Raw genomic sequence first — 12,770 nt, 5'->3', positions numbered from 1 at the left:
ATGCAGTATAAAGCATGTAGTATATAGTATATAGCATGTAGTATATATTATATAGTATATAGTATATAGCATGAAGTATGCAGTATATAGCATGTAGTATATATTATATAGTATATAGCATGTAGTATATAGTATGCAGTATGTAGCATGTAGTATATAGTATATAATACGGCATTTTGAACACAGCCTTTGAGTGAGTAGCATGGCTGAGTTAAACATGTTTCTGTTCCTTCCTCTTGGCCTCTGCGTCTTTGTCTCTCTGCCTGTTTGTTGGGGTGACAGAACACCTGATGTCTTCAGTGACCACCTGTCATGCTCAGTGTGTATTTTATGACGTTTTATTTTTCTGTTCAGAAAAATGTTTTTCATTTTTTGTTCTGTTTTTGTACTATAATAAAGATTCTATTTCAATATCTCAAGAATCTGTGAATGTTATATTTACATTTATACAAAAAATTTTTTTAAATTATAAGTTCGACAAAAAAGTGATATTTGGGCAGAAAACGACATTAGTTGCTTTTTACAGTCATCCAACAGGTGGCACTGTCGCAAAAACACAAGGGTCCTAGAGATGCGGTCCTGAATCTGCAGCCTCTGGCTCTGCATCGTATTGGGGGCTTTGAGTTGATTACAGCCTCTAACAACACACATCATCACAGATCACATTTGTAGATTACACATTTTTCTGTCAAGAAATAAATCTCCCTTGCAATTAATTAAACGTGATTATTCAAAAAGACGAGATATTATGTAAAACGTGTGATGTTCAAAGTCATCAGTTAGATATACTATGTTAAAAATATGATGCTTTATAGAGAGCTTCAACGTTGAAAGAGAACAGAGGGGCTCATGTTGAAGTTTTATTAAAATCAGTGATTATAAAAGATTCAGACTCTGACACTGTCTGTCACCCTGAGTGAGGAGCTGAGGAGCTGAGGAGCAGAGGAGCTGAGGAGCAGAGGAGCTGAGGAGCAGAGGAGCTGAGGAGATGAGGAGCTGAGGAGCAGAGGAGCTGACGAGCTGAGGAGCTGAGGAGCTGAGGAGCTTGGGAGCTGAGGAGTAGAGGAGCTTGGGAGCTGAGGAGTAGAGGAGCTTGGGAGCTGAGGAGCAGAGGAGCAGAGGAGCTGAGGAGCAGAGGAGCAGAGGAGCAGAGGAGTAGAGGAGCTTGGGAGCTGAGGAGCAGAGGAGCAGAGGAGCTGAGGAGCAGAGGAGCTGAGGAGCAGAGGAGCTGAGGAGATGAGGAGCAGAGGAGCAGAGGAGCTGAGGAGCAGAGGAGCTTGGGAGCTGAGGAGTAGAGGAGCTTGCGAGCTGAGGAGCTGAGGAGCTTGGGAGCTGAGGAGTAGAGGAGCTTGCGAGCTGAGGAGCTGAGGAGCTGAGGAGTAGAGGAGCTGAGGAGTAGAGGAGCTGAAGAGAAGCAAGGGTATCAGGGGTGTGAGAGGGGTCTGCAGGATGTTGAATGAGGTCAGTGAGCATCAAAGTAAATCTCCTGGGAGAAAACTACACAATGTGTATGTGTGTATGTGTGTGTGTTTTTTTTGGTACTTGCTGCACAGGTGAGTCTGTATGTCACATGTGGCACACATGTAGCAGTTGTGTACTCTCTCATGCGTTGTGTGAAGAACCAGGCATAGATATGACGCCGTTTATTAGCCACTCTGGTAACAAGTTCTGGAAAATTAGCTCAAACACAAAGAAACAGTTTGCTTACAGTTAGTTAGCAAGCCAGATAAACACAGATACAATTAAGCTAGCAAGCACAACGTGGTGAACTTAAATTACTCTGCAACACATACACTGAACAAAAATATAAACGCAACACTTGACGGGTTGTGAGGCCGGTTGGATGTACTGCCAAATTCTCTGAAACGCCTTTGGAGACGGCTTATGGTAGAGAAATGAACATTCAATTCACGGGCAACAGCTCTGCTGGACATCGTGCTGTGTGATAAAACTGCACATTTTAGAGTGGCCTTTTATTGTGGCCAGCCTAAGGCACACCTGTGCAATAATCATGCTGTCTAATCAGCATCCTGAGATGCCACACCTGTGAGGTGGATGGATTATCTCGGCAGAGGAGAAGTGCTCACTAACATAGGTTTAGACAAATTTGTGAACAATATTTGAGAGAAATAGGCCTTTTGTGTACATAGGAAAAGTCTTACATCTTTGAGTTCAGCTCATGAAAAATGGGAGCAAAAACAAAAGTGTATTTTTGTTCAGTGTAAATACCGTCACAGAATTCTGACACATTAAATTTGGAGATACTCTTAGACATAACAAAAGGAAACAGTACTTTTAAAAGAAAAGCATACGGATGTTAACGTGTGTACCAGAGCTTATTTGGAACAACCGACCACAGGGACAGGATACAGCTGACTGGCAACAGCACAAGGGGCGCACCCCTCAAGTCTGCAGTGGCCCCAGTAGAGAGCGCTCATAAAACACAAAGTACCAGTCCCAGTGGAAAACTAATAAAACATTATACACAGTGTTGACACTATTCAAATATTAAGATAAAGACAAATAGTGGCCAATGATAGCAAATACTGACAAATGATGGCAAGTGGGTTTTATGACCTGTCTCAGGAGCCCTACACAACCACATCCCCCCCACTGACCCACATGGAGGCTCCCATCCTTATTCCCAGGTGTGGGCCCTCATAGTGTCTCACCTATAGACTCTGTGAGTGGGATCAGGTGACTGAGGGATTACAGTTTCTCCTGTGCATTATGAGGACGGCCCCTGAAGTCCTAACCAGGTCACCTTTCACATGAAAGGATGCTCAGTGGTGGGAACTGACCCAGCTGGGAATACCACTTTCACACGATCAAAGTATGACATCAGTCAGAGGACTCATGTATTCATCTTAACAATAAATTAACAATAATCATGTGTTCATCTCTACATGTCAATTTAATAATAATCATGTGTTCATCTCCACATGTCAAATTAACAATAATCATGTGTTCATCTCTACATGTCAAATTAACAATAGTCATGTGTTCATCTCTACATGTTAAATTAACAATAATCATGTGTTCATCTCTACATGTCAATTTAATAATTATCATGTGTTCATCTCTACATGTCAAATTAATAATAATCATGTGTTCATCTCTACATGTTAAATTAACAATAATCATGTGTTCATCTCTACATGTCAAATTAATAATAATGTGTTCATCTCTACATGTCAAATTAATAATAATCATGTGTTCATCTCTACATGTTAATTTAATAATAATCATGTGTTCATCTACATGTTAATTTAATAATAATCATGTGTTCATCTCCATGTTAAATTAATAATAATCATGTGTTCATCTCCACATGTTAAATTAATAATAATCATGTGTTCATCTCTATGTTAAATTAATAATAATCATGTGTTCATCTCCATGTTAAATTGATAATAATCATGTGTTCATCTCTACATGTCAAATTAACAATAATCATGTGTTCATCTCTATGTTAAATTAATAATAATCATGTGTTCATCTCCATGTTAAATTAATAATAATCATGTGTTCATCTCCACATGTCAAATTAACAATAATCATGTGTTCATCTCTACATGTCAAATTAATAATAATGTGTTCATCTCTACATGTCAAATTAATAATAATCATGTGTTCATCTCTACATGTTAAATTAACAATAATCATGTGTTCATCTCTACATGTTAATTTAATAATAATCATGTGTTCATCTCTACATGTTAAATTAACAATAATCATGTGTTCATCTCTACATGTTAAATTAACAATAATCATGTGTTCATCTCTATGTTAAATTAACAATAATCATGTGTTCATCTCTACATGTTAAATTAACAATAATCATGTGTTCATCTCTACATGTAAAATTAATAATAATCATGTTCATCTCTACATGTTAAATTAACAATAATCATGTGTTCATCTCTTTGTTAATTTAACAATAATCATGTGTTCATCTCTACATGTTAAATGAACAATAATCATGTGTTCATCTCTTTGTTAAATTAACAATAATCATGTGTTCATCTCTACATGTTAAATTAATAATCATGTCATCTCTACATGTTAAATTAATAATAATCATGTGTTCATCTCTGTGTTAAATTAACAATAATCATGTGTTCATCTCTACATGTTAAATTAGTAATAATCATGAGTTCATCTCTATGTTAATTAAAATTTTTCATGTGTTCATCTCTACATGTCGAATTAATAATAATCATGTGTTCATCTCTACATGTTAAATTAACAATACTCATGTGTTCATCTCCCAACATGTTAAATAGGAAATAATCATGTGTTCATCTCTACATGTCAAATTAACAATAGTCATGTGTTCATCTCTACATGTTAAATTAACAATAATCATGTGTTCATCTCTACATGTCAAATTAATAATAATGTGTTCATCTCTACATGTCAAATTAATAATAATCATGTGTTCATCTACATGTTAATTTAATAATAATCATGTGTTCATCTCCATGTTAAATTAATAATAATCATGTGTTCATCTCCACATGTTAAATTAATAATAATCATGTGTTCATCTCTATGTTAAATTAATAATAATCATGTGTTCATCTCCATGTTAAATTGATAATAATCATGTGTTCATCTCTACATGTCAAATTAACAATAATCATGTGTTCATCTCTATGTTAAATTAATAATAATCATGTGTTCATCTCCATGTTAAATTAATAATAATCATGTGTTCATCTCCACATGTCAAATTAACAATAATCATGTGTTCATCTCTACATGTCAAATTAATAATAATGTGTTCATCTCTACATGTCAAATTAATAATAATCATGTGTTCATCTCTACATGTTAAATTAACAATAATCATGTGTTCATCTCTACATGTTAAATTAACAATAATCATGTGTTCATCTCTATGTTAAATTAACAATAATCATGTGTTCATCTCTACATGTTAAATTAACAATAATCATGTGTTCATCTCTACATGTAAAATTAATAATAATCATGTTCATCTCTACATGTTAAATTAACAATAATCATGTGTTCATCTCTTTGTTAATTTAACAATAATCATGTGTTCATCTCTACATGTTAAATGAACAATAATCATGTGTTCATCTCTTTGTTAAATTAACAATAATCATGTGTTCATCTCTACATGTTAAATTAATAATCATGTCATCTCTACATGTTAAATTAATAATAATCATGTGTTCATCTCTGTGTTAAATTAACAATAATCATGTGTTCATCTCTACATGTTAAATTAGTAATAATCATGAGTTCATCTCTATGTTAATTAAAATTTTTCATGTGTTCATCTCTACATGTCGAATTAATAATAATCATGTGTTCATCTCTACATGTTAAATTAACAATACTCATGTGTTCATCTCCCAACATGTTAAATAGGAAATAATCATGTGTTCATCTCTACATGTCAAATTAACAATAGTCATGTGTTCATCTCTACATGTTAAATTAACAATAATCATGTGTTTATCTCTATGTTAAATTAATAATAATCATGTGTTCATCTCTACATGTCAAATTAATAATAATCATGTGTTCATCTCTACATGTTAATTTAACAATAATCATGTGTTCATCTCTACATGTCAAATTAATAATAATGTGTTCATCTCTACATGTCAAATTAATAATAATCATGTGTTCATCTGTACATGTCAAATTAATAATAATCATGTGTTCATCTCTACATGTTAAATTAACAATAATCATGTGTTCATCTCTACATGTTAATTTAACAATAATCATGTGTTCATCTCTACATGTTAATTTAATAATAATCATGTGTTCATCTCTACATGTCAAATTAACAATAATCATGTGTTCATCTCTACATGTCAAATTAACAATAGTCATGTGTTCATCTCTACATGTTAAATTAATAATAATCATGTGTTCATCTCTTTGTTAAATTAACAATAATCATGTGTTCATCTCTACATGTCAAATTAATAATAATCATGTGTTCATCTGTACATGTCAAATTAATAATAATCATGTGTTCATCTCTACATGTTAATTTAACAATAATCATGTGTTCATCTCTACATGTCAATTTAATAATAATCATGTGTTCATCTCTACATGTCAAATTAATAATAATCATGTGTTCATCTCTACATGTTAAATTAACAATAATCATGTGTTCATCTCTACATGTTAATTTAATAATAATCATGTGTTCATCTCTACATGTCAAATTAATAATAATCATGTGTTCATCTCTACATGTTAAATTAACAATAATCATGTGTTCATCTCTATGTTAAATTAACAATAATCATGTGTTCATCTCTACATGTTAAATTAACAATAATCATGTGTTCATCTCTACATGTAAAATTAATAATAATCATGTTCATCTCTACATGTTAAATTAACAATAATCATGTGTTCATCTCTACATGTTTAATTAACAATAATCATGTGTTCATCTCTATCTGTTAATATGCTTCTTTAATGTGTGTCATTATGTTCAACGTGCGTGTGTGTGTGCGTGTGTGTGTGCGTGTGTGTGTGATCTGACACCTGTGTGTTTCAGGTCACATTACGCATTAAAGAGAAAACAAAACACAGGCCTACTTTTTACTAAACAAAGACACACGTATAGACTTGTGTGGGCGGGGCAGCAGGGGGGTGGGGTCCAGGTGTTTTATTAACAGCTGTGACTCTGACAGGTGAGATCAGTCTGCAGGTAACTTGGATAGTTCAGGTGGTTTGGTGAGTGATCTACAGATCATCTTAAAATTTCTCTTTAAATCACAGAAGGAAAAGTTGTTTAATTATATAAATATGTAGACACATGTATTATTAATATTATTATTACTACAGCTAATTCAATGACAGCATTAATAGATTTTATAGTTAGTAGAATTAAAACATGAACTTTGAACTCTCAAAGATGTTTAAATTTACTTCATGCTGACTGCAGTTAATCAATAACTGTTTGAATTTATTAAATTTAAAAACTGAAATGAGTTAGGGTTATATATAGGGTTGAAATGCTGAAATGTTCTTCCTTTTTGTCCCTCTGAGGCTCCGTAGCAATATCACCTCTCTTTGTGAAATTTGAACAAGTTGAACTCACCCTTAAAAAGGGGACACTGTCCCTTTAAGAACAGCGGATTCAGAGAAATACTTGTTTTACAGACAAAGAAAACTTTATGAGGATCAGTTTTATCTTCATGTTTGTAACGTGACTCTCTTCAGGCTTCAGCACAGGAGACATCTTGTCTCTGTGATTCAAGCAGTGTGCTCCTCCTCTCTGCAGACCATGTCGATCTTTACTCTTCACTTCCTGTTGATGGCGCTTTCCGTCCCCGTCGCCGTGGCGATGCCAGAGCCCCTCTCCTCGGACAACTGGGAGGCCCCCTTCCCAGCTCCGCCTACCCCTTCGTACCCGCCCATGGACAGCCCTGGAAGCAGCCTTGTCCCTGTTGGAGAGAACATGACGGAGCCACCGGCCGGGGACTTGGAGGCGTACTGCCAGATGCTGCTGCAGGCCCCAGTCCCCATCCCCACAGACCAGATCCCCTGGTTCTGTATGTGCACACAGTGCCAGAGCAGCCAGGGTCCCAAAGGAGACAGAGGAGACCGGGGCCTGCCAGGTACAACATAGAGGCTTTTTTTTATGTAGCATTCATTCCTACACTGTAAAAAAAGGACTTTTGAGGGTAGTTATTAAAATCCATGCAAATTGTGTATATTATACTTAAAGTATATAAGTTGGCAAGTGAAATATATGGAAATGAGTACCTAATTTTCAACAGTAACAATGGCAATCCAATATAACGTAAGTTTGTTCTGGGCTGCAGGCCAGGGTTGGATTAATTGGTGTTCGCCAGTGTCTGTGTGCCATCGGGGTTAAAGTTAAGATTCATGTTTTGCTGTGCATCATAGAATGAATGAAAGTGTTTATATATTTATTAGTTAGACATACCATCGGCGTGTCTGTATGTGACAAGAAATTTAAATTTGTAGCCCTCTCTTGGTGGGTACACTGGCCGAGTATTAGTAAGTAAATTAACACGAGCAGGCTAATGTTGTTGATGATAATTAATTTTTTATGAGCATCTTGAACTCCCAAAAGGCTGCATGGTGGTGCAGTGGTTAACGCTGTCGCCTCACAACTAGAAGGTTGCTAGTTCCAATCCCGGTACATATGAAGTGGGCTTGAGTTTGCATGTTCTCCCCGTGCATGAACGGGTTTCCTCCCACAGTCCAAAGACATGCTCGTTGGGTTCATTGGGAACCCTAAATTGCCTGTGAGCGTGAAAAATTGTCTGTATCAAGAGTTATCATTACTAATTTGTATAAAGTAATTAGTTATGTAATCTAATGAGAAATCTTGAGTAGAATTTACCTAATTTATTATAGTGCATCAGAGTTGTTAAATGTAGGTACTCTTCACTCAAAACAGGGTCAAATGTATTCATTCAAATAAAGTGCAAATTTTTACCCCAATTGTATTGAGTAGATTCTATAGGTTGTTTTTTATAGTGTAATAGAATATTGTAATGCATTTCATGACGCTCAGGGACTGAAGGGTCCCGTCCCAGGACCTGGTTTCCATCCAGGATCTGATTGGGGGGTGGTCCCAGACCAGCACTGGTTCATCTTCTGTCAATCAAAAAGAAACTTTATTATCAGGAGCGAGAAATTAATCATACAGATAAAAAACAATGCACTGTGTCCTGTACAGGTAGTCCTGGTAGTCCTGGAAGAAGAGGGATGACAGGGTTCAGAGGTCCTCCAGGTTTTGTGGGCAGACCAGGGGTCAAAGGTAAAAGGTTTCCCATCATCCTCTGCAGCTGCCCCTCTTTCTGTACTGCTGATACTGCTTCTATGTTCCTGCTGCTGACTGCATTAGTGTGTTCTACCTTCAGGACAGAAAGGAGACGAGGGGGAGAAGGGGGCCCGAGGACTGCAGGGTTTCATGGGACCTAAAGGAGGCAGAGGCTTCAAAGGTGAGAGCCAAACGGGACACAGTCATCAGGTACTTTCCTATTCCAGACTCTGACCTGGTTTCTGTCGTCCTGCAGGTGACAAAGGTGAACAAGGTCTGGAGGGCCGCCCAGGTGATCAGGGTCCAAAAGGAGATGATGGAGTATGTCCAGATGCCTGTGAGTCCAGCTATGTCCCCCCAGGACCACCTGGTCTACCTGGCCCTTCAGGACCCAGGGGTCTTCCTGGCAGCCCAGGACTGATGGGGCTTAAAGGCCTAAAGGGAGACATGGGCGATGTGGGTGTCCCAGGTGTTCCTGGATCTGTGGGTCAGAAAGGAGAACCAGGGCTCCAGGGGGAGTGTAACTGTACAGATGGGGAGGAGGGGGTTCCAGGGCAGAATGGGGACAAAGGGGAGCAGGGACAGGAGGGGGTCAAAGGTCAGAGAGGGCTACAGGGTGATAAGGGAGACATGGGGCAGATGGGAATGATGGGTCCTCCTGGTCCCTGCATGCACAGCATCCAGTCAGCCTTCACTGCTGGGCTGACGTCCAGCTACCCCCCACCCAACGCCCCCGTGGTTTTCTCCCACGTTCACTACAACATCCAAGGGAGCTACGACCCCAGCACTGGTCTCTACACCGCACCTGTCAAAGGCACCTACGTCTTCAGCTACCACCTCACTGTTCACGAACGAGTCCTCAAAGTCGGACTCTTTCATAATTTCAAGCCAGTCGTTATAACCACAGACCCTAAAGTTTTAGGGACCACCTCGCACTCAGTGATCCTGCACCTGGCCCGCGGGGACCAGGTGTGGATCCAGGTGAAGGATTCAGTCACTAACGGCATGTATGCCGGCAGTGAGTCCAGCAGCACCTTCTCTGGCTTCCTGCTCCACCCAGATTCATGTGACATGGCCTCACTGAGGGCCCCCATACCCCCAATGAGTCCCCCTGGGGATGAGTACAGTTGGGGTAGCATACCGGGGCTCAGCACCACCAAAACCCCGACCTCACCTGCTGCTGGAGCATCCAACTAGCTCCAGTGATGAAGCTGTGGAAGGTCAGTGCCGAATCAAATATTTTGGACGAGCATAGTACGATTATTAAAAGTGTGTGACATTAATCAGCCAACAGGTGCAGTCTGAGGATCAGATCAGCCTGAACCAGCCGACTGCAATAATTGCAGCAGAATAGACTAAAAACACTAGTGCCCCAACCAATCTAATCCTAGCCCCACCTGAAGTCCGGGCTGCTAGCATTCAGAGGCTGGTTTTGGGTGGGTAATAAATCCAGGTCTGGACCGGACTCCTCTTTATGTTTAGGCAGTACAGAGGCATTGTATTTTTCCCAAAGAGAGCTTTGCATAGTCCCGCCCTCCTGAGCTGTGACTGGCTGGAGAGACCACAGTCAACAATGTCAGTCTTTAACCCAAACAAAGCTCTCTACACCTGACCAGGTACCTGTTTAACACTGTAAACACTCACAGTATGGTCAGGATCAGGTACCTCCGAAAGCTCTGATGACTTTGAGGCAACGCGTACAAGACAATCACGGCACTGTGGAAACAGCCAATTACAGCACCGTACAACCAGCCAATCACACCACAGGAGGGTGGGAATGGACAGAGCTTGAAAAGCTCCTTTTGTGTTTATTTTCTCCGTCCCGCCCCGAAGCATATCTGGCCAATTAGAGGGGAAAGATTGTCTGACAAACATTGTGTAATGAATGATATGAATGGGCCAAACTAAGGATGATTTAAAGAGGTAGTGAAGCTATTTGTCAACCAATCAGATCACAGTAGTTGACCCTGGGATCCTCAGGTGTGATTTGTCTCCTCCTGGAGCTCCAATGTGTCATTAATCTGCTTCAACTTGTTTGATCTTGACAGTGTGATCTGTCTGTATTTCAGACTGGAGGTTTCAGTGTTGTTTATTTTTGCTGTTATTGTTGATGTTGTTAGCTAATTCTAGCTGATGTTAGCATGGCTGTTTATCCCCATCTCATCTCAATTGTTTCACACCTTACACTCATCCTGCATGTAAACAGACACATAATCTTATCCGACAATCAGCTGACTGCTCTCATTTTAAATGTCAAACTCAGTGAGTTTAATGAGAGACCATGATGATTTTTTTTGTTTTCTCTGTAAACAACTGAATGTTCCTTCAATAAAAAGCTCTAATTAAAGAGGCAGAAGCTTCACGTGTTTGTGTGTCCGACCTGGTTAAAGTTTGTTTCCAGACAAAGTCAATGCAAAGGCCTGTTTCACTGATACGGCAGAGTTTAAAGATGAAAAGCAAATGATAACAAACTCTGACAGTGACGAGACAGAAAACCAGAAAATCAGGTGCTGCACTGAATCCTGTGGTCTGGTTCAACTTGTCTTACTTCACCATCAGTGGAAGTGTTTTATTGTGAGTAATAACAGCTAGCTTAGCTCGTTACATTTTGAGTAACAACAGCTAGCTTAGCTCGTTACAATGTGAGTAGTAACAGCTAGTTTAGCTCGTTACAATATGAGTAATAACAGCTAGCTTAGCTCGTTACAATGTGAGTAGTAACAGCTAGGTTAGCTCGTTACAATGTGAGTAACAACAGCTAGCTTAGCTCGTTACAATGTGAGTAATAACAGCTAGCTTAGCTCGTTACAATGTGAGTAGTAACAGCTAGCTTAGCTCGTTACAATGTGAATAAAAACAGCTAGCTTGGCTCGTTACAATGTGAGTAGTAACAGCTAGCTTAGCTCGTTACAATGTGAATAAAAACAGCTAGCTTGGCTCGTTACAATGTGAGTAATAACAGCTAGCTTAGCTCGTTACAATGTGAGAATCACATATCCATAAACAATTAACTTTTATCCAGGCATTTTCATACAAAGGGTATTGTTTTTTATAGATATATACTGAATAAATAAAAATAAACAAAATATGTAAGTATACCATTTGGAAAAGGTTACTCTCTCCATTACATATGTATCATAAATTGTTTTAAACCAATCTTCTAATTGTGGTGCGTCAGGTTGTAGCCACTTCCTTGTCAAAGCTGTTTTCCCTCCAATCATGAGTGTTCTCATTAAGTATTTGTCTTCTTTAGTCTGAACATTCTGTATAGTGGCACACATATACATCGTCCAAGCATCAAATGAAATTGTAGTCACCTTTGAAGTCTCTTGTAAAGTCCGGATACTATTCTATTCTGTACCTGCTCTCAGGTCTCTCTTCAGAAGTGGGAATTTCTGAGTTCCCTGCCGGAAATTTCAACTGGAACGCCCCCCCGAGGTCAGATTTCTGACTCGGAAAGTCCGACCTCATAATCAAAGATGGCTGCTCCGTGCATCAACTGTAAATGAAAGCTGTAGTATAAACTGTTTATCACTTCTGTACTCTTTGTGTCTCATTAAATCAACCGTACTCACAGTACTGTCCAACTTCTATCCATGGACATGTTGTTATGGTGTTTGGATGCGCATAATACTGCATAATGCGTTGTTATCCACCGGTATTGCTAACAATGGCTAACCTAGCTAGAGCTATCCGTGCAATAGTGAAAACCATAGTAATATAGCTCCTGTCCAACGTCTATCTGTGGACATGTTGTGGACCTCATGTTCGTTCTGTAGATGTCTGTATTTCGAGAGAGCAAGCACAACAGTTTTACTGGAGGCTTCCAGCTTGGTTTTCTGACTTGTACTGGACTCAACTCAGGTGTGACGTCATTCCCAGTTCCGACATCCAAGGTAAATAGAATGCACCATAAATGTTGCTGCCGCAAGGAATTGTGGGTCATTATGTTCTCCTCTCCTTT

General features: G+C 38.7%; 1 protein-coding gene across 1 annotated transcript; it reads left to right on the top strand.

Annotated features, from left to right (window-relative positions):
• The first annotated feature begins 7,294 nt into the window (after positions 1 to 7,294).
• Positions 7,295 to 10,003, top strand: LOC138597350 (complement C1q and tumor necrosis factor-related protein 9). The gene is made up of 4 exons (XM_069668943.1): positions 7,295 to 7,628; positions 8,723 to 8,803; positions 8,907 to 8,987; positions 9,063 to 10,003. Exons 1-4 carry the CDS (start codon positions 7,295 to 7,297, stop codon positions 10,001 to 10,003), a joined length of 1,437 nt encoding a protein of 478 aa, XP_069525044.1.
• The last annotated feature ends 2,767 nt before the right edge of the window (positions 10,004 to 12,770 follow it).

The sequence above is a fragment of the Semicossyphus pulcher genome, unplaced genomic scaffold, assembly GCF_022749685.1.
Source record: "Semicossyphus pulcher isolate SPU_LCO1_2020_fin unplaced genomic scaffold, fSemPul1.0.p SCAF_19, whole genome shotgun sequence".
In the NCBI taxonomy this organism is placed as follows: Eukaryota; Metazoa; Chordata; class Actinopteri; order Labriformes; family Labridae; genus Semicossyphus; species Semicossyphus pulcher.
This window is presented reverse-complemented; position numbering and strand designations above follow the sequence as displayed.

Excerpts from the sequence above, each read along its gene's own strand:
- LOC138597350 (XM_069668943.1), top strand. The coding sequence starts at position 7,295 with ATGTCGATCTTTACTCTTCACTTCCTGTTGATGGCGCTTTCCGTCCCC. Across the intron at positions 7,629-8,722 it reads AGGAGACCGGGGCCTGCCAG|GTAGTCCTGGTAGTCCTGGA; the intron begins GTACAACATAGA and ends TGTCCTGTACAG. Across the intron at positions 8,804-8,906 it reads GGGCAGACCAGGGGTCAAAG|GACAGAAAGGAGACGAGGGG; the intron begins GTAAAAGGTTTC and ends TTCTACCTTCAG.